At 48.0% G+C, this 25,078-nt stretch overlaps 1 protein-coding gene across 1 annotated transcript; it reads left to right on the top strand.

Annotated features, from left to right (window-relative positions):
- The first annotated feature begins 1,768 nt into the window (after positions 1-1,768).
- Positions 1,769-23,512, top strand: gmeb1 (glucocorticoid modulatory element binding protein 1). The gene is made up of 10 exons (XM_077009738.1): positions 1,769-2,236; positions 2,333-2,485; positions 3,715-3,761; positions 4,040-4,161; positions 4,514-4,617; positions 4,950-5,098; positions 20,151-20,282; positions 20,371-20,508; positions 20,808-20,930; positions 21,040-23,512. Exons 1-10 carry the CDS (start codon positions 2,226-2,228, stop codon positions 21,882-21,884), a joined length of 1,824 nt encoding a protein of 607 aa, XP_076865853.1. The 5' UTR covers positions 1,769-2,225; the 3' UTR covers positions 21,885-23,512.
- The last annotated feature ends 1,566 nt before the right edge of the window (positions 23,513-25,078 follow it).

Here is a 25,078-nt window from a genome sequence, read left to right as displayed (position 1 = left end):
CATTAATCACGTTTTGGTCGAAATACCAGCAGCTAAACACCAGTGGTGTGGACAGTTCAACTCGCTAGCCACCGAGAACAGCTATTCCTTTTGTGTTTACATACTAGGTGAAATTATGAGTCAAAAAAGAAAAAAGTTGAACTACTTAGTCAGTAGTCAATCTGGATGTAACGGGAGTTTCGACAGGCGTTTACGACGGATCTTGTTTTAATCGATATGTCCCTTTTTATGTGCGTGTACCTTCCACTCCCAAAACTGCATAAAAACGGTCCTGTTCAGCATTCAGCATTTTCAGTGAAATGTGTGATACATGTCTCCATATATCAAATAATGCATCCTCGTTTCACGTACTTCGTTACTGTAATTAAATAAAAAAAATGTAGCTACTTACGTATTTCTTTTTACTTTTACACTACTTCTATACACCACATTTAATAAGAAAAACCCCTGTACTTTCTACTCACTACATTTAAAAACTAAACTCATTACTTTGTATTCATTGTACATTGTAACTCATTGTATTATTTTATTAGACTCAAAATCAGGCAACATCTGTTCAGGCTTCTCACCAAGTGCGCAGCTGTTATCAGACACTCGAAATCAAGCTGGGTATGAAATGGGGCGATAGTTTCGTATCCAGATTTTTTTGGAAAACTGAAAAGGAAAACAGCAAATTTATTAGGTTATTCACTCAACAGCCACTTTATTAGGTTCACCTTGCTTAATCCTTCATGTCATAGATTAAACAAGGTACTGGCAACATTCCTCAGAGAGTCTGGTCCATATTGACATGATAACATCACACAGTTGCTGCAGATTTGTCGGCTGCACATCCATGATGTGAATCTCCAGTTCCACCACATCCCAAAGGTGCTCTATTTGATTAAGATTGTTGACTGGTGACTGTGGAGGCCATTCGAGTACAGTGAACTCATTGTTGTGTTCAAGAACCCAGTCTGAGATGATTCACGCTTTTTGACATGGAACGTTATCCTGCTGGAAGTAGCCAACAGAAGATGCGGACACTGTGGTCATAAAGGGATGGACATGGTCAGCAACAATACTCACTGTGGCATTGACATTATGCTCGGTTGGTACTTATGGGCCCAAAGTGTCCCAGGAAAATATCCCCCACACCATTGCACCACCACCACCAGCCTGAACCGTTGATACAAGGACCGTGGATCCATGTTGTTGAGGCCAAATTCTGACCCTACCGTTGCACAGAAATCGAGACTCATCAGAACAGGCAATGTTTGGCTCGGCATGCCTCGGTTGTAACAACTAGTTATTTGAGTTACTGTTGCTGTTCTATCAGCTCAAAACAGTCTGGCCATTCTCCTCTGACCTCTGGCATCAACAAGGCATTTGCGCCCACAGAACTGCTGCTCACTGGATATTTTCTCTTTTTCGGACCATTCTCTGTAAACCCTAGAGATGGCTGTGCGTGAAAATCTCAGTAGATCAGCAGTTTTTTTAAATACTCAGACTAGCCCGTCTGGCACCAACAACCATGCCACGTTCAAAGTCACTTAAATCACCTTTCATCCCCATTGCAGCGGATCTTCTTGGCCTAAATGCATTGTGTGTGTGTGTGTGTGTGTGTGTGTGTGTGTGTGTGTGTGTGTGTGTGTTATATATATATACATACATAGACACACATATAATAGATATAATGTAATATGTATATATAATATATATGTAATATATAATGTAGTGTTCTACATCCACGTGTATGAATTCAATTGTCGCTGATGTTGCCTACTAAGTAGGTCTAATTCACTAGCAATATAAAACTCCAGGCTGGACCTCCAATTAAAATCCATGTCTGAATTTCGCAGCGCCTCATAGGTCATTAAATGATTAATGTGACTTGTTGGTCACTTTGTAGTCACACCTGATTCCCAGATAAAGGCAGAGCGGAAGATCAGTTGGACCCGGACCTTTAGGACAGGGCTCTGAATCGCTCTGCTCTCATTATAAGCCGTTATAAGCCATACAGTTTTAAACACATTCTCTTTTTGGTTTACACATAAGAGCATGAAGTTCTATACTTTTAATTGATAAAAATATTTACTTAAACTTAAACCTTTGCCAGAAAACAATTGCTGCCTTTTCTTTGCTTCTGTTTTTCAGTTGTTTTGTCTGAAGCCGGTATGTTTGTAACAGCACTTATAACAGATGCTGGCATCTAGTCTTGTGGCCCAGTGAAATTATTCAGTCTGATGCCTGATAGGTTTGACTCCCTTAAACCATCTCAAAATGAGTGTTTGTTTTTGAGCACTAAAGAGAGGACAACTCTTTAGTGATTCATCTCTTTACTTCTACCCAGTGGTCAGCGGGAGTGGGGCATGGCAGAGACAGAGGTGACCGTGTCCATGGAGGACGTGGTGGTGGTGAAGACCACTGAAGAAGAAGAGGAAGCTGACGGTAATGAGGGCAGCAAGACCCAGGTCATCCTGCAGCTACAGCCTATTACATCAGGGTGGGTGAGATCACTCCAGACACCTAACCAGGACCCCGTTAACCGTGATGTCAAGGGTGACCTCACAAAAGCACCGTGGCAACCTGCGATGCTGCATTATTATTGTGTTAACTTCAGTCAACATTTACTAGCGCAGCGCCCTTATGATAGAGGTTGCAAAGGAACGTCACGGAAATCTGCTTCACGTACATTGGATATATCTGAGATTATTCAGGGACCAGGGTTACAAGTCAGTTATATGTAAAGGGATTACTGATTGTGTCTGACCTTTCTTGGCAAATCGATGTTCAGAACATAAAGAAAATCCAAGTTTGGAGTTCACAAAGTAGTTGAAGGTGGTTTGGGTTCAGGACCACGCAGATTAACACATACCACATTACCACAGCAGGGCAAACCCAACAAGGCAAGCACAGCAGGGCAATCACAATAGAGTAACCACAGCAGGCCAACTACAGCAGGCCAACCACAAGAGCACTACCACAGCAGGCCAACCACAAGAGCACTACCACAGCAGGCCAACCACAACAGCACTACCACAGCAGGCCAACCACAAGAGCACTACCACAGCAGGCCAACCACAGCAGCACTACCACAGCAGGCCAACCACAACAGCACTACCACAGCAGGCCAACCACAACAGCACTACCACAGCAGGCCAACCACAATAGCACTACCACAGCAGGCCAACCACAACAGCACTACCACAGCAGGCCAACCACAAGAGCACTACCACAGCAGGCCAACCACAAGAGCACTACCACAGCAGGCCAACCACAACAGCACTACCACAGCAGGCCAACCACAACAGCACTACCACAGCAGGCCAACCACAGCAGCTCTACCACAGCAGGATGGCTCAGTTCACAGCTCCAGTGAGGAAAGGTCATCCGGTTCATGTGGTTGCATAATCTTGGTATGGATAAGAAGTGTGTATGTGTGAAGCACAGGTTTTGTAATGCAAACTATAATCATACTTGAATTATTCTCTTATACTAGCATTCTCTTACCAAAGGCCACATTGTAACGTAACAGTAGACTAACTACAGGTTTTAAGAGACGTAAACATTATCCCAAACATTACCTGGAAAATGTGATATTTTGTATGGGTTGTAAAGAAAATGCACTTGACGTGATATTTTGTAAGCATGTTTTATGCATTAGTGGAGCACGGTGTCACGGGGTGTTGGTTACACATGGAGGGTCTTCTGAATGGATCCCTGTGTGTGCAGGATCACGGAGGAGGCAGGCGCCACAGTCGTCACAGTGGACGAACAAGGTAGGACAACGTGGTGTCACACTGGAACGACTGAGAACCGGCTTTAGAAAAGAACTTTAACTGACGAAAACATTACAGTATACCGAGACTAAAACAAACAAACAAAAAAAACCCCAGTCCTTATTTACTTAACATTTTTGGAATTTAACTGACTTGTAAGCACTAGCTGTCTGTTCTTTCTCTTGTGGTGATTGTGCAGGTATCCCTTCTATTATATATGTGATAGCGTGTGTACATGTAGTTATGGACATATCTGTGTTTGTGGACATGCGATGCAGACGAGGCTCTAGTGGCCGGGGAGGACGTGGAGCTGGGGTATCCCATTACATGTGGGGAGAGTAAAGCAATACTCCTGTTTAAGAAATTCGTCTGTCCCGGTATCAACGTCAAATGTGTCAAGGTAAGCGTCTTTGAACGGTCTAAAAAGACTTTCAGAAAACAGATTAGTGAGCCTGTGCTTCTCGTGGAGAAACGCATTATGATTGTGGATCACTCGCGTCGAGACTAACGACAAGTGCTGCTGCTCCAGAACCTTCTGGAATGAGATGCTACTATCCCGCCGGCGTCCTGAGATCAGTGCAATGGCAGTATGCAATCCAATTCCCATGAACAGCCCTTAAGGCTGTCTGTGTCTGACTTCTGCTGGTAGCCCTATTATGCGGAAAAAAAACAGTAATTTCAGGACCTAATCTCCTAATTGCTTGCTAGCTGTTTGAGTGTCTCTCCCTCTGTCCCTCTTTCTCTCTTGCCAGTATGAGGACCAGTTAATCAGTCCTAAGCAGTTTGTTCATATGTCCGGGAAAGCCACTCTAAAAGACTGGAAGCGTGCCATCAGAATGGGCGGCGTCATGCTGAGGTAAATGGGGTTGTGGGCGGAGAAAAACACAGAACCCCACGAATGACCATGAAAGGCTTTTTAAACATTCACACTGGCACATAACCAGAAGTGGGAAATTTTAGGCCAAATCGTTGTTGACTGTGTAACGAATCTCTGATTTCCACTTTTAAGATGTCGTTACACATTGTGTTAAGGTATAATGTAGTGTTGTGTTGGTGTACCCCCAACCGTGACAGCTGGTGTCCACATAGGGGTGATGTTGAGGCATCAGTGGGCCAGGACGTGTAGATCTTGTTAAGAGGACAAGTGCTCTGGCGTGGCTTGTATTTGCGTCCTCTCCCTGCGTGTAGGAAGATGATGGACTCAGGGCAGCTGGACTTTTACCAGCACAGCACGCTGTGCACCAACACCTGCCGCAGCACCAAGTTCGACCTTCTGATCAACAACACACGCTTCCCACCCGACAGCAGCCTGCTCACTACCCCCTCCTCTGTCCATGGTGAGTCTCGCACACATGCACGCGCACACGCACATGCACACGCACGCACGCACGCACGCACACACACACACACACACACCGGATGTCGATTTTTGCAAGACCTGAGATTCTGCTCTACATTGAAGGAACAGAGGGAAAATGCAAGGAAGTGGAAAATGCAAACGTTGCAGATATGCCAGAACATGAATTTGAAGCCCTACGTGATGGCTTTTTGGAAGGGCTACATGAATTGGAGCAGAAGGTCTTAGCATGGGAACGTCTCGTGTCTGACAAGGTCACTCAGCATAAGCAGGAAATTTATAACCTTAAAAGCAGAGCACGGGCCTGGGAACTGAACAGGAGAAAACTGAGCCGGATGCCCAAACCAGAACCTGTTGCAGTTGATGCACTGCAAACAGTCAACCAGCTTAGTGCCTCAGAGGCTTCTCTACCATCTAAAACTCCTACCATCTCAAAGCCACAGATCAGTCTGGAAAGAACGCGTCTGCCTGTTTTTTCAGGAGACATGACAGACTACTATCGTTGGAAAGCAGAGTGGGCGGAGTTGGAACAGCTAGGGAACCCGATGAGAACTGCTGGAGTCACACGTTTCCATCTGCTGGCAAGCTTGAGTGAAAAGGTGAGAAGAGACTTAGTTCTTTCCAGCTGTTCGACCCCAGATGAGATATTCAAGCGCCTTAACAATCGTTTTGGAAATAAAGCAAGGATAGTTCTCAAGATTGCTGAGGATATTGAAAGCCTACCTCCCGTGAAGGGAAATAACCCTAGGAAGGCAATTGAGTTAATTCAGGCCGTGGAGAGGGCCCTGAGCAATCTAGTCATCCTGGGAGAGGAGGACGTCTTGAAGAACAGGCTGGTCGCCCAATCACTAGAACGAAAGCTGCCCAGCTCCCTTAAGGAGAAGTGGATTGAGTATAAAGCAGAACCTCTGCATGGATTTAGTCCACAAACCCACTTCGACTGCCTGCTGCATTACCTTCAGAAGCAGGAGGCTGTGCTGGAGGAACTAGACCAGCTGGATGAAGGTCTCAAAGAGGCAACTCCCTATGCAAAATTGCCTGTGGTCAAAGTAGCTAAGAAGGCATATTCCAAAGCTACCTCGGGCCAGAGGGGGTCTCAGCCAAAGCCACAGGCGAATGCTTGCACCGCCTGTACTGACACAGCCCACGCTGGTAGGCTTTTTGCATGCATCACATTCCGAGGAATGGATCTTCAGAGCAAGAAAAGCCATCTAAACGCAAACAGGCTGTGCTCACAGTGCCTTGGTTCTCACTCGCAGAATGTGTGCAGTAACAAAAAGTTTGTCTGCACTAAAGCGGACTGTCGAGTTGAAGAGCTCCATCACTACCTGCTGTGCCCCAAGTCCATGCCGCTGCAAAGTGTCAGGAGAAGAGCAAATGGCAAAGGTCTTGGTCTCACCAGCCAGCAGGAGAAGCTCCTGGATAAAGTTTCCCCTGAGCTTAGAGAAGAATTTAGAGAGGCCTTCTCAAATAAGACTTCTGCTACAACCTGCACTGCTGGAAAAACACCAGTAGAGTATCCAGTAGTTATGATGCTTCTAGAAGTGACGAGTAATTCTGGTCAGCTTATTGGAACATTAATAGACCTCGCCTCCGACACCAATTACATCACCCATTGCGCCGCCCAGCGACTCGCAATGTACTGCTCACCTGCTAGCTGAGAGTGACCGTGCTACGCTAGTGTGCCAACAGCAAAGCACCATTTAAAGTGTTTACATTATATTCAACCATTTTTAAAAAAGGAAGAATTCTACTCTTTCCAGTCATCGTGTTCATGTGAGGCAATGTTGGTTTCAGTAAAATACTATGTTTAGCTCGTAACCTAGACCAAGTGCTTTGTTTTCTTCGTCTCGCATTTGATTTGGAAGTATCAGAGTCTTAGGCACTGTTGCTTCAGTACTGAGACTGTTAGGTTCTTCCCTCCTCCCACTTTGGCCATTTAGCACCCAAGGTTTAAGTGAGAAGCCACCTGCTTTTAGGATCTTTTCGACTCCTTCAGTCATCTGGGTTAGAGCTTGGGCGTCATTGTGGGAGGTCAATATATCATCGACATAGCAGTCCTCTGTCACGATGCGGCGCTCTGCAGTCATAGATGTAAACTGGGGCAGGTTAGCAGTCTCCCTCATAGCTACTTGGGCGATGCAACCAGCAGGTTTATCCCCAATGTTGACCCTGACCACAGCAAACTCACTAATTTCTTCTTTGGGGTCATCCCTCCAAAGGAATCGGTGGAGATGTACTTCTTCATCTTTAAGCCACACAGAATTATACATTTTCCTGACATCGCCAAGGGCTGCGTATAATCCACTTCTGAATCTAAGGAGGACACCTCGGATGGGGTTAAGAACGTCAGGACCTTTATGAAGTAGATTGTTTAAGCTCAACCCTTTGAGTTCACCACCCTTAACCTCAAAAGGACCAAAGAGGTCAAGTGTGGTGAACTCAAAGGGGCAAGCTCTCTGGGTGCGTTCAGGGGGTAGGTCGCTCATGACCTGCTGGCATAGTTTGGCTCTTTGCTTTGCACAGGTGATGCAATTATTTAGCATCTTTTTGACGAGTTTTCGTCCCTGCGTAATCCAGGCCTTTTTCCGTGTTCGAAGGAGAGTTGGAGCGATACCTTCATGATTTTCTTCATGGGCTTCTTTGACTAATAGAGATGCAAGCCTTGAACGGAATGGGATCAATGGAACGACGACTTTATCTTCGCCCAAACACTGGACTCTCCCTCCACAGACAAGAAGGCCTAAGGTTGGCTCTCTTTGAACGACTAGGCGATCAAGCATCGAGTCTCGGAACGTGACGCCGTGCTGGGCCTCAAGGGCCAAGAAGTTAAAAGCAACAGCCCTTTCTTCTGCTGAGAGGTAAGTTTTTCCCTCCCACTTTAAGGCTTTAGGGGTCAAGGCGCGTCTGCTCAGCCAGGTGTCTACTGCTCTCTTCAGCCAGCCGACAGCCCCACATAGGCGTGACAGAGAGCTGAATCGCTTAGGCTCAACCAGATCCACAAGAGCAATGATGCTCTGGGCTGACCATTTCCTGAACTGAACTGCAACTGACGTGACTGTTGAAGAGAACGCCTTCCTTTGAAGTGCTGCAACATCTCCGGTGACAGAGGAGAGAACCTCTCCGGCCGTTTTCACGGGCCAATTTTCAAAAGGGAGTTTGAGGAATGCAGGGCCTTCCTGCCAAGCTGATCCTTCAGCAAGATCTTCAGGGGGTGCTCCCCTCGTGATGAGGTCAGCAATATTTACTTTCCCTTCGACCCATCTCCAACTGTCGACGGGCCCGGCCATTTGGATTTCCCCTACCCGATTGGCGAAGAAAGACTGGTAGCCATAGCTATCCTTCTGGATGGCTCCAAGAATGGTCTGGCTATCAACTATGTGGACCCACTTGTCGACTTGAATGTAACAGTGCTTTTCGAAGTAGGACCTCAGACGCGTTGCGAAGACAGCTCCACACAGCTCTGCTTTGATGGCATCACCCTTTTGATCTAGTGGGGTTAGTTTAGCTTTAGACTCGACGAGTCTGACAATAACTCCACCTGCAGTCTCCCAGCGGAGGTACAGCACTGCTCCATATGAAGCTTCACTACCGTCTGAGAAGGTGACACCCATAGGGTGGCCTGTGGCTCCAGGGGGAGTAAGACTTCTGGAGAATCTTACTTTGCCGAGTCGTACGTACTGCTCGAAGAGCGTTATTGCAGCCTCGCGGAGATGCGGTGAGAGGGGGTCGTCCCAGGTATCTCTGACAGGACGATCCTTTCCTGCTTCCTGAAAGGACTCCCTCACTAGTATCACACCCTTTTGCTTGACGGGTGAGGCTAGGCCAATAGGGTCATAAAACCCTGCAATTTGGCTTAGCAGCATTCGGCGAGTGAGAGGGTCAGGAGTGTTTGCCCTGACCTCTTCCTCTCGTAGGTTCAACCCAATTCTCATCTTACCTCGCCGCCTCGAGAAGTTCACTGATGTCAACAGGCGGAGTTTGTCAGTTTCTAGCTCGTAACCTAGACCAAGTGCTTTGTTTTCTTCGTCTCGCATTTGATTTGGAAGTATCAGAGTCTTAGGCACTGTTGCTTCAGTACTGAGACTGTTAGGTTCTTCACTCCTCCCACTTTGGCCATTTAGCACCCAAGGTTTAAGTGAGAAGCCACCTGCTTTTAGGATCTTTTCGACTCCTTCAGTCATCTGGGTTAGAGCTTGAGCGTCATTGTGGGAGGTCAATATATCATCGACATAGCAGTCCTCTGTCACGATGCGGCGCTCTGCAGTCATAGATGTAAACTGGGGCAGGTTAGCAGTCTCCCTCATAGCTACTTGGGCGATGCAACCAGCAGGTTTATCCCCAATGTTGACCCTGACCACAGCAAACTCGCTAATTTCTTCTTTGGGGTCATCCCTCCAAAGGAATCGGTGGAGATGTACTTCTTCATCTTTAAGCCACACAGAATTATACATTTTCCTGACATCGCCAAGGGCTGCGTATAATCCACTTCTGAATCTAAGGAGGACACCTCGGATGGGGTTAAGAACGTCAGGACCTTTATGAAGTAGATTGTTTAAGCTCAACCCTTTGAACTCCTGGCTACTATTCCAGACGATTCTCACTGGCGTGGAGCTGGAGTGAGGATTGGGAGCAACCAGGTGGCTAATATACCACACCGGACCATTCCAGTCTTTAAGCTGTTCTTTTGTGAACTTGACAGCGGCTCCTCTTGCCACCATATCATGAATCTGTTCCCTATATGCTGCCTCCCACAGTGGTTCTTTTGCCAGCCGAGCTTCAGTGTTTCGAAAGGTTGCTTCCACTGCTTGGCGGTTATTTGGCAAAATGGCTGGGTTGACTTTCCAAGGGTAAGCTGTATCCCAATGAGGAGCATCACTGTGCTTGTCTGTCAGGACATATGAGAGACAGTCCTTAATTTTTTCCAGGTCCCTTTCTTCTCCTAGGGTCATTTCTTGGCCACCCGGGGAACATTTTCCGCACTTGCAGCTTCCACATTTTGGGTTGCAAGCTGCCCCGATACTGTCCCATTTAAACCATTTAAGGACTTCTTTGTTTGTGGCAGTGGAGTTGCTATGAACCATCTGTCGCAGGTCCCCACCTGAGCTCACAAGAACTTCTCTGTAAAGTTTCGAAGAGGTCCTCATGGTTCGAGCAAAGTGGGTTTCAGACTGGTGGAGGGTCAAGTCCACAGACTCGAAGAGGTCGGGGTGGGTACCACCTATTGTTTTGCCAAGTGGTCCATCCCAGAGGATAAGATCACCCTCCATCTTCAATGGTTGTGGGACAAGCCGACCCTCTCTGTGACTAATCAACAGGTCGATGGTCTCAGGCCGGGTCAGCTCTGCTGCAGCGACATCTGGGAATATTTTCAGGAGCTGCTGCGGGGTGACAGGGTGACTGACATCGGCAATGCTTTCCAACCCATAGCAGACCACCTTGTGTTCTGCCACCGTTCCCTTGGTGGTCTTCACTCTGAGGCGAAGTAAGTACCTCTTGGTTCTGACTGTCTTGGTCATTCCTCCGACACCATGCACCATCAGTTGAATGCTCTCACCATTCAATCCGAGTCGCTGGGCGGCGCAATGGGTGATGTAATTGGTGTCGGAGGCGAGGTCTATTAATGTTCCAATAAGCTGACCAGAATTACTCGTCACTTCTAGAAGCATCATAACTACTGGATACTCTACTGGTGTTTTTCCAGCAGTGCAGGTTGTAGCAGAAGTCTTATTTGAGAAGGCCTCTCTAAATTCTTCTCTAAGCTCAGGGGAAACTTTATCCAGGAGCTTCTCCTGCTGGCTGGTGAGACCAAGACCTTTGCCATTTGCTCTTCTCCTGACACTTTGCAGCGGCATGGACTTGGGGCACAGCAGGTAGTGATGGAGCTCTTCAACTCGACAGTCCGCTTTAGTGCAGACAAACTTTTTGTTACTGCACACATTCTGCGAGTGAGAACCAAGGCACTGTGAACACAGCCTGTTTGCGTTGAGATGGCTTTTCTTGCTCTGAAGATCCATTCCTCGGAATGTGATGCATGCAAAAAGCCTACCAGCGTGGGCTGTGTCAGTACAGGCGGTGCAAGCATTCGCCTGTGGCTTTGGCTGGGACCCCCTCTGGCCCGAGGTAGCTTTGGAATATGCCTTCTTAGCTACTTTGACCACAGGCGATTTTGCATAGGGAGTTGCCTCTTTGAGACCTTCATCCAGCTGGTCTAGTTCCTCCAGCACAGCCTCCTGCTTCTGAAGGTAATGCAGCAGGCAGTCGAAGTGGGTTTGTGGACTAAATCCATGCAGAGGTTCTGCTTTATACTCAATCCACTTCTCCTTAAGGGAGCTGGGCAGCTTTCGTTCTAGTGATTGGGCGACCAGCCTGTTCTTCAAGACGTCCTCCTCTCCCAGGATGACTAGATTGCTCAGGGCCCTCTCCACGGCCTGGATTAACTCAATTGCCTTCCTAGGGTTATTTCCCTTCACGGGAGGTAGGCTTTCAATATCCTCAGCAATCTTGAGAACTATCCTTGCTTTATTTCCAAAACGATTGTTAAGGCGCTTGAATATCTCATCTGGGGTCGAACAGCTGGAAAGAACTAAGTCTCTTCTCACCTTTTCACTCAAGCTTGCCAGCAGATGGAAACGTGTGACTCCAGCAGTTCTCATCGGGTTCCCTAGCTGTTCCAACTCCGCCCACTCTGCTTTCCAACGATAGTAGTCTGTCATGTCTCCTGAAAAAACAGGCAGACGCGTTCTTTCCAGACTGATCTGTGGCTTTGAGATGGTAGGAGTTTTAGATGGTAGAGAAGCCTCTGAGGCACTAAGCTGGTTGACTGTTTGCAGTGCATCAACTGCAACAGGTTCTGGTTTGGGCATCCGGCTCAGTTTTCTCCTGTTCAGTTCCCAGGCCCGTGCTCTACTTTTAAGGTTATAACATATATAACCCCAGGGTTAAAATAATATATAAACAATGCACAAATGCAATAAATGTAACATATAAACAGTGAAAATACTTGGCAGGGTTAGCACAGTGCAATAACTAGCTGACCTAACATTTACCTGGTAAACCAATTTCAATATTCAACCGTAAATGCATAGTGATTAATAATAATAATGATTAATATAAACACTTAACAGTTTTATCAAAGACACAAAGCCATAAATATAATTGTAGTCAAACAGTTGCGTTTACTCAATAGAAATCAAGCGCTAAACTGCAAAGTGAGCGGACTACATCTCCCATGATGCAACAGATAACATGCAGACGCGTGGCAGAACACAACTGAGTTGGAAAACACAGCAAAACCAGTCCTTAAGCGGTGCTAACGTCGGTTAAAGCAGCGAAACGGTATACACGCTAAACTCAGACTAAGCTATACGTATACGCATTTAAATTAAGCCAAAGACAACGTTAGAAATCGCAGCTGAACGAGAGAGAGAGGTGACTTACTGGTGATGCGCCGCCGTCAATGATAAAACGCCATGTTCATAATCTCGCGCGAGCGCAACTTAAACATTGTTTGTGGCTTCTTATTGGACACCAACTGCTCACAATGAGCTCGCATTGGACTATATTTAGAAGATAGCTGGCTACGTGCACCAATGGTGAGTAACCTCCCTGACCCGCAGTTACACAGTAATGGGTAAACACAACACCTCCCACTTGACTGAATGATCGCAAGATTCAATGAGGTCACACTTTAAAACACACTTTTTCTTTTTTTTTTTTCGGAGTATAGTGGCAGCGTTCGGCGTACACCACAAACACTTGTAAGGAAAAAGGAGTCAAATCGTCGGAGGAATTTGATCTTCCACAGGAAGAAGGACCACGAGCCTTCTTACGTCCCTCTTGATTATTACATAGGGTTTAGGAGAGCTGCTTTTCTTGCGGCAGCCTGACTGAGAAGCAAGACTGCCTGTACAAGTCGCAATGTCAGCATCCCGGACAATCCCCTTGCCGTCAGGGTACACATTCAGAACTCTGCCCAGGCGAAACTGACCTCTGAGGGCATTTGGGTCAGCTACCCAGACGAGATCGCCGACTCTGACATTTCTCTCCGACCGGTGCCACTTTTGACGAACGAAGAGGTTTGGCCCAGCAAGCTCCCTCCATTTGGCCCAGAAGCGATCCACCCCGATTTGGATAGCTCGCAACCGGCGCCAAGAATGGGTCTCTAGGGTGAGGCCAGACGTGTCTCCCACCATCGAAGCCCTACCCAGGATGAGGGAGTTTGGTGTCAAGTACTCGATGGAATTCTCCTGCTCTTGAGCTCTGGCATCGATTGGCCGTTCGTTGGTTAAGTTGGCAGCCTGGTAAAGGAGTGTCTGTAGTTCTCCCCATGTGAGGGAACCTGTGATCCCGCCGAGGTTTGTGAGCGCCCTCTTAAGAAGCTTCACAGCAGCCTCTGCAGCTCCATTCCTGTGTGGTGCATCTGCCGGGTGGAACTCCCACTTCCACTCGGTTCCATGTTTTGCAGCCACATTTTCCATGGATAAGGTCTGCAGGCAATCCAGATGCTTGTAGAACTGCTGCAGGGCTGGTTTGGCGCCGACGAAGTTCGTCCCCCGATCGGACCACAGTTTCCTTGGATGCCCCCTTAGGGCGACAAAGCGAGTGTATGCCAAAAGGAAGCTCTCTGCTGACTGGTCATCGGTAAGGTCCGCATGGACTGCCCTGGAGGCCATACAGCAGTAAACGATTCCCCACACTTTCTTTGACGTCCTTCTTTTTACACTATCCTTAACCTCAAAAGGACCAAAGAGGTCAAGTGTGGTGAACTCAAAGGGGCAAGCTCTCTGGGTGCGTTCAGGGGGTAGGTCGCTCATGACCTGCTGGCATAGTTTGGCTCTTTGCTTTGCACAGGTGATGCAATTATTTAGCATCTTTTTGACGAGTTTTCGTCCCTGCGTAATCCAGGCCTTTTTCCGTGTTCGAAGGAGAGTTGGAGCGATACCTTCATGATTTTCTTCATGGGCTTCTTTGACTAATAGAGATGCAAGCCTTGAACGGAATGGGATCAATGGAACGACGACTTTATCTTCGTCCAAACACTGGACTCTCCCTCCACAGACAAGAAGGCCTATGGTTGGCTCTCTTTGAACGACTAGGCGATCAAGCATCGAGTCTCGGAACGTGACGCCGTGCTGGGCCTCAAGGGCCAAAAAGTTAAAAGCAACAGCCCTTTCTTCTGCTGAGAGGTAAGTTTTTCCCTCCCACTTTAAGGCTTTAGGGGTCAAGGCGCGTCTGCTCAGCCAGGTGTCTACTGCTCTCTTCAGCCAGCCGACAGCCCCACATAGGCATGACAGAGAGCTGAATCGCTTAGGCTCAACCAGATCCACAAGAGCAATGATGCTCTGGGCTGACCATTTCCTGAACTGAACTGCAACTGACGTGACTGTTGAAGAGAACGCCTTCCTTTGAAGTGCTGCAACATCTCCGGTGACAGAGGAGAGAACCTCTCCGGCCGTTTTCACGGGCCAATTTTCAAAAGGGAGTTTGAGGAATGCAGGGCCTTCCTGCCAAGCTGATCCTTCAGCAAGATCTTCAGGGGGTGCTCCCCTCGTGATGAGGTCAGCAATATTTACTTTCCCTTCGACCCATCTCCAACTGTCGACGGGCCCGGCCATTTGGATTTCCCCTACCCGATTGGCGAAGAAAGACTGGTAGCCATAGCTATCCTTCTGGATGGCTCCAAGAATGGTCTGGCTATCAACTATGTGGACCCACTTGTCGACTTGAATGTAACAGTGCTTTTCGAAGAAGGACCTCAGACGCGTTGCGAAGACAGCTCCACACAGCTCTGCTTTGATGGCATCACCCTTTTGATCTAGTGGGGTTAGTTTAGCTTTAGACTCGACGAGTCTGACAATAACTCCACCTGCAGTCTCCCAGCGGAGGTACAGCACTGCTCCATATGAAGCTTCACTACCGTCTGAGAAGGTGACACCCATAGGGTGGCCTGTGGCTCCAGGGGGAGTAAGACTTCTGGAGAATCTTACTTTGCCGAGTCGTACGTACTGCTCGAAGAGCGTTATTGCAGCCTCGCGGAGATGCGGTGAGAGGGGGTCGTCCCAGGTATCTCTGACAGGACGATCCTTTCCTGCTTCCTGAAAGGACTCCCTCACTAGTATCACACCCTTTTGCTTGACGGGTGAGGCTAGGCCAATAGGGTCATAAAACCCTGCAATTTGGCTTAGTAGCATTCGGCGAGTGAGAGGGTCAGGAGTGTTTGCCCTGACCTCTTCCTCTCGTAGGTTCAACCCAATTCTCATCTTACCTCGCCGCCTCGAGAAGTTCACTGATGTCAACAGGCGGAGTTTGTCAGTTTCTAGCTCGTAACCTAGACCAAGTGCTTTGTTTTCTTCGTCTCGCATTTGATTTGGAAGTATCAGAGTCTTAGGCACTGTTGCTTCAGTACTGAGACTGTTAGGTTCTTCACTCCTCCCACTTTGGCCATTTAGCACCCAAGGTTTAAGTGAGAAGCCACCTGCTTTTAGGATCTTTTCGACTCCTTCAGTCATCTGGGTTAGAGCTTGAGCGTCATTGTGGGAGGTCAATATATCATCGACATAGCAGTCCTCTGTCACGATGCGGCGCTCTGCAGTCATAGATGTAAACTGGGGCAGGTTAGCAGTCTCCCTCATAGCTACTTGGGCGATGCAACCAGCAGGTTTATCCCCAATGTTGACCCTGACCACAGCAAACTCGCTAATTTCTTCTTTGGGGTCATCCCTCCAAAGGAATCGGTGGAGATGTACTTCTTCATCTTTAAGCCACACAGAATTATACATTTTCCTGACATCGCCAAGGGCTGCGTATAATCCACTTCTGAATCTAAGGAGGACACCTCGGATGGGGTTAAGAACGTCAGGACCTTTATGAAGTAGATTGTTTAAGCTCAACCCTTTGAACTCCTGGCTACTATTCCAGACGATTCTCACTGGCGTGGAGCTGGAGTGAGGATTGGGAGCAACCAGGTGGCTAATATACCACACCGGACCATTCCAGTCTTTAAGCTGTTCTTTTGTGAACTTGACAGCGGCTCCTCTTGCCACCATATCATGAATCTGTTCCCTATATGCTGCCTCCCACAGTGGTTCTTTTGCCAGCCGAGCTTCAGTGTTTCGAAAGGTTGCTTCCACTGCTTGGCGGTTATTTGGCAAAATGGCTGGGTTGACTTTCCAAGGGTAAGCTGTATCCCAATGAGGAGCATCACTGTGCTTGTCTGTCAGGACATATGAGAGACAGTCCTTAATTTTTTCCAGGTCCCTTTCTTCTCCTAGGGTCATTTCTTGGCCACCCGGGGAACATTTTCCGCACTTGCAGCTTCCACATTTTGGGTTGCAAGCTGCCCCGATACTGTCCCATTTAAACCATTTAAGGACTTCTTTGTTTGTGGCAGTGGAGTTGCTATGAACCATCTGTCGCAGGTCCCCACCTGAGCTCACAAGAACTTCTCTGTAAAGTTTCGAAGAGGTCCTCATGGTTCGAGCAAAGTGGGTTTCAGACTGGTGGAGGGTCAAGTCCACAGACTCGAAGAGGTCGGGGTGGGTACCACCTATTGTTTTGCCAAGTGGTCCATCCCAGAGGATAAGATCACCCTCCATCTTCAATGGTTGTGGGACAAGCCGACCCTCTCTGTGACTAATCAACAGGTCGATGGTCTCAGGCCGGGTCAGCTCTGCTGCAGCGACATCTGGGAATATTTTCAGGAGCTGCTGCGGGGTGACAGGGTGACTGACATCGGCAATGCTTTCCAACCCATAGCAGACCACCTTGTGTTCTGCCACCGTTCCCTTGGTGGTCTTCACTCTGAGGCGAAGTAAGTACCTCTTGGTTCTGACTGTCTTGGTCATTCCTCCGACACCATGCACCATCAGTTGAATGCTCTCACCATTCAATCCGAGTCGCTGGGCGGCGCAATGGGTGATGTAATTGGTGTCGGAGGCGAGGTCTATTAATGTTCCAATAAGCTGACCAGAATTACTCGTCACTTCTAGAAGCATCATAACTACTGGATACTCTACTGGTGTTTTTCCAGCAGTGCAGGTTGTAGCAGAAGTCTTATTTGAGAAGGCCTCTCTAAATTCTTCTCTAAGCTCAGGGGAAACTTTATCCAGGAGCTTCTCCTGCTGGCTGGTGAGACCAAGACCTTTGCCATTTGCTCTTCTCCTGACACTTTGCAGCGGCATGGACTTGGGGCACAGCAGGTAGTGATGGAGCTCTTCAACTCGACAGTCCGCTTTAGTGCAGACAAACTTTTTGTTACTGCACACATTCTGCGAGTGAGAACCAAGGCACTGTGAGCACAGCCTGTTTGCGTTTAGATGGCTTTTCTTGCTCTGAAGATCCATTCCTCGGAATGTGATGCATGCAAAAAGCCTACCAGCGTGGGCTGTGTCAGTACAGGCGGTGCAAGCATTCGCCTGTGGCTTTGGCTGAGACCCCCTCTGGCCCGAGGTAGCTTTGGAATATGCCTTCTTAGCTACTTTGACCACAGGCAATTTTGCATAGGGAGTTGCCTCTTTGAGACCTTCATCCAGCTGGTCTAGTTCCTCCAGCACAGCCTCCTGCTTCTGAAGGTAATGCAGCAGGCAGTCGAAGTGGGTTTGTGGACTAAATCCATGCAGAGGTTCTGCTTTATACTCAATCCACTTCTCCTTAAGGGAGCTGGGCAGCTTTCGTTCTAGTGATTGGGCGACCAGCCTGTTCTTCAAGACGTCCTCCTCTCCCAGGATGACTAGATTGCTCAGGGCCCTCTCCACGGCCTGAATTAACTCAATTGCCTTCCTAGGGTTATTTCCCTTCACGGGAGGTAGGCTTTCAATATCCTCAGCAATCTTGAGAACTATCCTTGCTTTATTTCCAAAACGATTGTTAAGGCGCTTGAATATCTCATCTGGGGTCGAACAGCTGGAAAGAACTAAGTCTCTTCTCACCTTTTCACTCAAGCTTGCCAGCAGATGGAAACGTGTGACTCCAGCAGTTCTCATCGGGTTCCCTAGCTGTTCCAACTCCGCCCACTCTGCTTTCCAACGATAGTAGTCTGTCATGTCTCCTGAAAAAACAGGCAGACGCGTTCTTTCCAGACTGATCTGTGGCTTTGAGATGGTAGGAGTTTTAGATGGTAGAGAAGCCTCTGAGGCACTAAGCTGGTTGACTGTTTGCAGTGCATCAACTGCAACAGGTTCTGGTTTGGGCATCCGGCTCAGTTTTCTCCTGTTCAGTTCCCAGGCCCGTGCTCTGCTTTTAAGGTTATAAATTTCCTGCTTATGCTGAGTGACCTTGTCAGACACGAGACGTTCCCATGCTAAGACCTTCTGCTCCAATTCATGTAGCCCTTCCAAAAAGCCATCACGTAGGGCTTCAAATTCATGTTCTGGCATATCTGCAACGTTTGCATTTTCCACTTCCTTGCATTTTCCCTCTGTTCCTTCAATGTAGAGCAGAATCTCAGGTCTTGCAAACTTCTTGTACAGTGTTTCTCTGGTGAGCTGGACGGTGTCACTGTAAACAACAAGACATTGCTCGATTTTTGCGTTCGTGGTTCTTGCCTCTTCTTCACTGTCATCCACATCATCCAGAGCCTCCAAGAGGGCTAGCGCAGTGTCATGCATCCTGTTAAAGTCAGCACTGAGTGCACGCATTTCATCAGCAAGAGCTCCTTTTTCCAAGACGTCAGCAGTGAGAGACAGCTTATTTGCTCTCCTGGTGAATGTAGCTTGTGCAGAGGACCGTTTTCCCTTTAGATCTTTCATTACGGCAGAATCCATTTTCCTTTGTTTTGACGTTTTAGAGGCGAAATTTATTTTAGAAGGATTTCTTCTTTTCTTTCGTTGAGGCACCTCAGTTTATGACTGTTCGGTTTTCCCACCGAAAGGGCATTGACGAAACGGCAGACAGATATAACTCTTTGTGGATTTGTTTATTTTCTTTATTTTCAGGTTATTCCCACAGCTTTTAGGCAGCCTTTAGTTGGCTCTTAGTCAGCATTTAGGTAGCTCTTAGGTCATAAACCTAAAAGTACAAAAAAACCGTATACATAAGTAACATGGTATAAATAAGGCCATACAGCCATGCTCATAAAAATGCAGGATATTTAAATTAACCCCAGGGTTAAAATAATATATAAACAATGCACAAATGCAATAAATGTAACATATAAACAGTGAAAATACTTGGCAGGGTTAGCACAGTGCAATAACTAGCTGACCTAACATTTACCTGGTAAACCAATTTCAATATTCAACCGTAAATGCATAGTGATTAATAATAATAATGATTAATATAAACACTTAACAGTTTTATCAAAGACACAAAGCCATAAATATAATTGTAGTCAAACAGTTGCGTTTACTCAATAGAAATCAAGCGCTAAACTGCAAAGTGAGCGGACTACATCTCCCATGATGCAACAGATAACATGCAGACGCGTGGCAGAACACAACTGAGTTGGAAAACACAGCAAAACCAGTCCTTAAGCGGTGCTAACGTCGGTTAAAGCAGCGAAACGGTATACACGCTAAACTCAGACTAAGCTATACGTATACGCATTTAAATTAAGCCAAAGACAACGTTAGAAATCGCAGCTGAACGAGAGAGAGAGGTGACTTACTGGTGATGCGCCGCCGTCAATGATAAAACGCCATGTTCATAATCTCGCGCGAGCGCAACTTAAACATTGTTTGTGGCTTCTTATTGGACACCAACTGCTCACAATGAGCTCGCATTGGACTATATTTAGAAGATAGCTGGCTACGTGCACCAATGGTGAGTAACCTCCCTGACCCGCAGTTACACAGTAATGGGTAAACACAACACACACACACACACACACACACACACACACACAGATGGCCACCCTGAATTCACCTTTTGGAAGTCCACTTCACAGGCTGTTGCACATATTGCTCAAACTTTCCAAATTGGGAACGCACAAATAACACATGTAGCTTGTAAACTCCAAAACCGTCTGGGTATTTTGGAAAGAATTTTTGTGCACAGTTCCCAGTTTTCGCATGATGTGCCTGTGTGATTTCCAGGGCAGGTTGCCGTGGGTAACGGGGGAGAGGTTGTCATGGTAGAAGAGAAGTCAGAGGAAGCGTCTGCCTCTGTGGAGTGGAGCTCCGCTACCGTGGAAACCGCAGAGAAGAAGGAGGCGCCAGAGATATCCGGTGAGCTCCACGTCCAACGTCACAACATCCCGAGTCTGTTGGAGCGAGTTCGCAAAACATTGTTCTCACGACTCGTCTCGTCCTTCAGAGGACACGCTGAACTTCTGGAAGGGCATTGCCGACGTGGGCCTCATGGGAGAAGTGGTCAGCAACATCCGTACCGAGCTGCTGGAGATGCTGAGAGGGGTTCAGCTGCGCTCTGACCAGGCCAGCCTGCAGGACGCGGGTGAGTGCAGGGGGGACCAGGCACTATCCCCGTCCTTCTGTTAAATACGACACAGCTGGTCCCCCGAGCTATGCCATCCAGGGCCGTATGGGAAAGTTACATTGTAGGTTATACGGTTACAGAGTGACGGTTACAGAATGAGTTACAGAGTGACAAGTTTAGGCAGGATTTAGGTTCCAAGACCAACGATGTGCAGTAAAACATGTGTTTAGAGACACAAAACCAGCTTGGCCACACTTGCTGTGCCAGTGGGACTGCAGGTCTTGATGCTGACGTTAAGGTGTGCTGTGTTTGTGCAGAAGTGGCCGTTCTGAGCAACCTGGCCCAGGTGTTTGGCCTACTGGACTCCATCAAACGCATCCTGTGCGTTCGCCGACAAATGACCGACCCGGGACAGAAGCAGGTCCTCAAAACTCTGACCAGTGAGTACTGACAGAGGGAGACTTCACTTACATACTCATCACTCTGCAGCAGATGCTCCGATCTACTTTTGGATCTTGATTACATCCTGTGTTGTGTGTGTTTGCGCAGGTCTGGAGCAGCAGCTGGAGGAGCAGAAGAAGCAGCAGGCCCAGAGCTGGCTGTCCCAGCCGCAGGCCCTCAGCAGCCTGCTCCTCCCCTCCCCTCCCCCGGCCAAGCGCGCCCCCAAGAGGCCCCGCCTCCAGCGGCCCGCCTCCGCCACGCTGCTGAGCCCGGCGCCGGTGCAGCCGCTGACCCTGCAGCCGTCCCAGTTCACCGTGCTGTCCCCCATCACGCTGTCCTCGGTGGGCCAGCCCTTCACCGTGGCCAGCCTGGCCCAGGCGCCCAACACGCTCACGCTGCACGCCCTGCCGACTGGCTCGCAGGTCTTCGCCCGGGTGGCGGCGTGCGCGGACGGCAAAGGGGAGACCATCACGCTGCACCCCGCCCAGGGGCTCACGCTGCTGGGGGCTTCGGCCGCGGTGCCGGAGCCCGCCCAGCTGGGCGCGGTGGTGGGCCCCGTGGAGCTGGTGCACCTGGCCCAGAGCGCGGCCGGCGCGGGCCAGGACGGCGGGGTGGTGGCGGGGACGGTGCTGGTGCAGGCGGACGAAGGCCAGACTCACGCGGCCACGGTGATCGAGATCGACCCCGCCCCGGGGGAGCACGAGGTGGGCGTGGTGGAGCTGCAGCTCCAGGGGGAGACGCTGGAGGACGGCATGACTCTGAAGGAGGCCGACGAGGAGGAATCGAATGAAATGGTGGTGCAGGAAGACACGGAGGAGGTGCACGGGCAGCTGGAGGAGGCGCAGGCCACCGCCGAGGAGCTGCAGTTGGACACCAACGGGCAGATTCACAACCTGCAGATCTTAGTGGTGGAGGAGGAAGAGCAGACTCAGGTTGAGGACAGTTCCAAATGAGGAAGACACACACACACACACACACGCGCGCACATGCACACTGACCGTCGAGGTGGTCCGAGACATTTGCACTTGCAGCCAGATCTGTTTTTTGTACCTACGTTTCTTAATAAGGTCTGCATGGCCACGTTGGAGATCCGTGTAGCCCCTTTTGTACGAGCTACTCCAGTATTCTTTTCCGAACTACAGAGGACGCATGCGCATTTTGTTATGCTTTTGTAGAAACAAGTTCAGTATTTTTTTATTTTTATGGATTGCAGGTTAGACTGGGCACATTTTGTTTTCTTTATCATAGTGCCAAAGTGTTAAGGACCCCGTAACCAATGCCCTGATCCCACTAACCTCAATTAGACTCTAGTAGACTCTTAATACTTGAAAACAAGACGTAGAAGCTTGTGAAACTAGGAAATAGCAGTAATATTTGTACTAAGATGTAACATCTTGGACTGTAGTAGAACTCGCACATTTTATCATATGAACGGTCATCATTTACCCTTCATCAAAATGACGACTATGAATGCAGTAACACTGTCTGGTGACTGACTGGCTTGTGTGTGAATCAGGGTACATCATACTGGTTAAGTATATGTGTTTTATCAGAGTGTTATTGTATATATCAGCACAATATAAAGAACTGTGTTGAGGATTGTTTTTGAACGTGAGCAAGTCCTTCACTAAAACAAAATGGCTCTTATGTTTCCCTTGGTTATAAATGGCAGGTTTTATGTGGTGAACTGGGTTTTGTAGTTCTTCCATGGTTCTATGATAATATGAGATATGGGCTTAATAATGAATGGACTACAGTGATTTAGTCCATAATTTTAGCCATCAGTGGACACAAACAATATACGACACAGAGATAATACTGAAATACTTGCTTTGCAGATTTCTAAACACATTTAATTAATATTAATGTATTGTAATTAATATTTGCTCTGCATTTATAGGCAACATCAGAGGGGATTTCGTTGCACACACCCAGTTGTATTAAAGTAATTAAAGCAGAGTGGAACAGTTTTTCAGTCTTCTCTTAATCTCTGGAATAAACATTCCTTTGCCTCTTCCTCTGTGTGTGTACAAGGCAGAAATTACCTTCTTGATCCCTTCCTAAGGATAAATGCAGATTCTTTGCCCGTAATCTCCCAACTTACTGCCGTTACACGCTCGAGGTAAGGGGTTGAAAGTTAACCTTGCTTTGACTGAACGCTGTGTTGGTACCGTGCTAAAAGCTTTGAAAAGCGAACCTCACGCTGTTCTGGGTTTATTATTTTTTTGGTTCTGACATGTTAAGCCCGGGGAAACATGGCTGTTTTGACCGTGTATGCTCATTGAGCAGCAGGACGTTGTGTGCGTGTAGTACTGCGGGCGGGTCGAGTCGGGTCTTCGTGAGAGCACTACCTGCCCGAGACGTCAACATTACAAAGCTCTGTGTGAATTCTGGCACAGGTTAGTGTGCGTTTAACTTTGAAGAAATTGTTCATCAGTCTGATGCAGTTCTGTTAAGCAAATTGTGCCCTTGTTCCTTACGGACATGTTCTACTGAACAAAAAGACTTGCTTGAGGAGAAAGTAGCAACCATCTGTAAAAAAAGATACAGAGTTCAAAGACAAACCAATAAAAATATGTTTGTTAACTAGTTGCAGTGTCTTTGTTTTGTATATGCCAGTGTATTGAATTAAAAAAAATGTAATTACATTCTTTGGCCAGCAGGGCGCGCCCAAGGTCCACCATGACTACAGATGAAGCCTGCGCATGAGCAAGCGGTCGCTACCCACTACTCATAACAAAAAAAACCCAAAAGGGATTGGGCGACTTTAATCTTCCTGTCCCCGTACCTTTCTCCGTCGGCGCCCCCCCCCCGCCTGCCTGGCTGTCAGGCTCCGTGATGGGTGGGAGCTGTCACCGCGCCTGAGCCTTTGACGCCGGCCTGTTTGTGCCAGCCGTCATCACAGCTGCAGGATCCTGTCAGGGCCCGACAGGCCCGCGGGGAGGGGCGCCTCACAACCGCATTCAGCGGCCCAATGTCTGTTTTTTATTACCTACATTTTTTTTCCCTTTTCGCAAAACGTAGCTGCTCGTGTTTGTTGTAGCCTGCGTTTGAATAGGCGGCGTGTCGCTGCTGAACGCAGGCGTGAGGCGGGTTTTGTGTTGCTGGATAGGCTACTGTTGTATCAGCCGGTGGCTCCACACGGTAGCTCACCTGCCTTTGTGGCCCGGATGTACCCACAACCACACAGGTACAATGACTCGGCAGCACGAGAGGAACTGTGGTGAATGAGTTTTGAAGGGCTCGTCTCTGCTCTCGGTTCACTGTAGATATTAGGCCTGGTCCATCTGAAGATAACGGCAGGCCCTCTGGGGTTTGAACTCCTCCGGATTCAATGGGACTTGCATTTTCACCACAGCGAGGAGGAGATTGTGACCGTTTGCTTCCCGAGGCCATTAAAAAGAGTCGTTACATAACATGTCTGCAGCTTTCAGCTCCATTCTACCTCATGCATTCAGTCCGATGTACTTTCCAAAAACAGCAAACGTGGACATTATCAGGCTGTTGCCAAACCCTGTGGGGGAGGACACGGCGAAAACACCTCCATCGAGAAAAGCAATCGCAGAAGATGGTTTGTTTTTATACCGTTTCATTCTGTCCAGTCCAACTACAACAGGTAGTCCGGCATCATTTGTGCCAGCCACGGGGACTCTGGACATCACTGTTGCTTTCTAAGAACTGTAAAGCTCGACCTGGGCAGGGACGTGAGTGCAGGAGACGAAAGGGTTTTATTACAGAAACTAAACAACCAAACAAGACGAAGACCAGGCACAGAGAAACACACACGACACAGGAGCTAACAAAAACACGACAGGGAACAGAAACACTATCCTACGAGAGGATATAAGCTAAACATCAAGAATAATGACAAACAGGATCAACAGACATACAATATTAGAAATTCCAAGGTTAGAAAAAACTCCGAAGGAAGAAAGTGATGACAGGAAGCATAACTTAACCAGGAACACATACCAAGATGTAACATCAAACAATGGAGATTAGACACCACAGGCATTAAATACAGTGAACAAACAGGAGCTCAAACGAGACACAGGTGGGAACAATAATGAAGGGGCGGGGTTACGAATGAAGGCGGGACAAACAGGCAGGGAAATACACTGACCCACGGAACAGGACGGCAGAGATT

The sequence above is a fragment of the Brachyhypopomus gauderio genome, chromosome 6 (genome assembly GCF_052324685.1).
Source record: "Brachyhypopomus gauderio isolate BG-103 chromosome 6, BGAUD_0.2, whole genome shotgun sequence".
Lineage (NCBI taxonomy): Eukaryota > Metazoa > Chordata > Actinopteri > Gymnotiformes > Hypopomidae > Brachyhypopomus > Brachyhypopomus gauderio.
Note: the sequence above shows the minus strand (reverse complement) of the source record. Positions and strands in the feature narration are given on the sequence as shown.

Bases quoted from the DNA above. Each gene is read 5' to 3' on its own strand.
- gmeb1 (XM_077009738.1), top strand. The intron at 2,486-3,714 runs GTGGGTGAGATC...CTGTGTGTGCAG, and splicing joins CTACAGCCTATTACATCAGG to GATCACGGAGGAGGCAGGCG. The intron at 5,099-20,150 runs GTGAGTCTCGCA...TGTGATTTCCAG, and splicing joins TACCCCCTCCTCTGTCCATG to GGCAGGTTGCCGTGGGTAAC.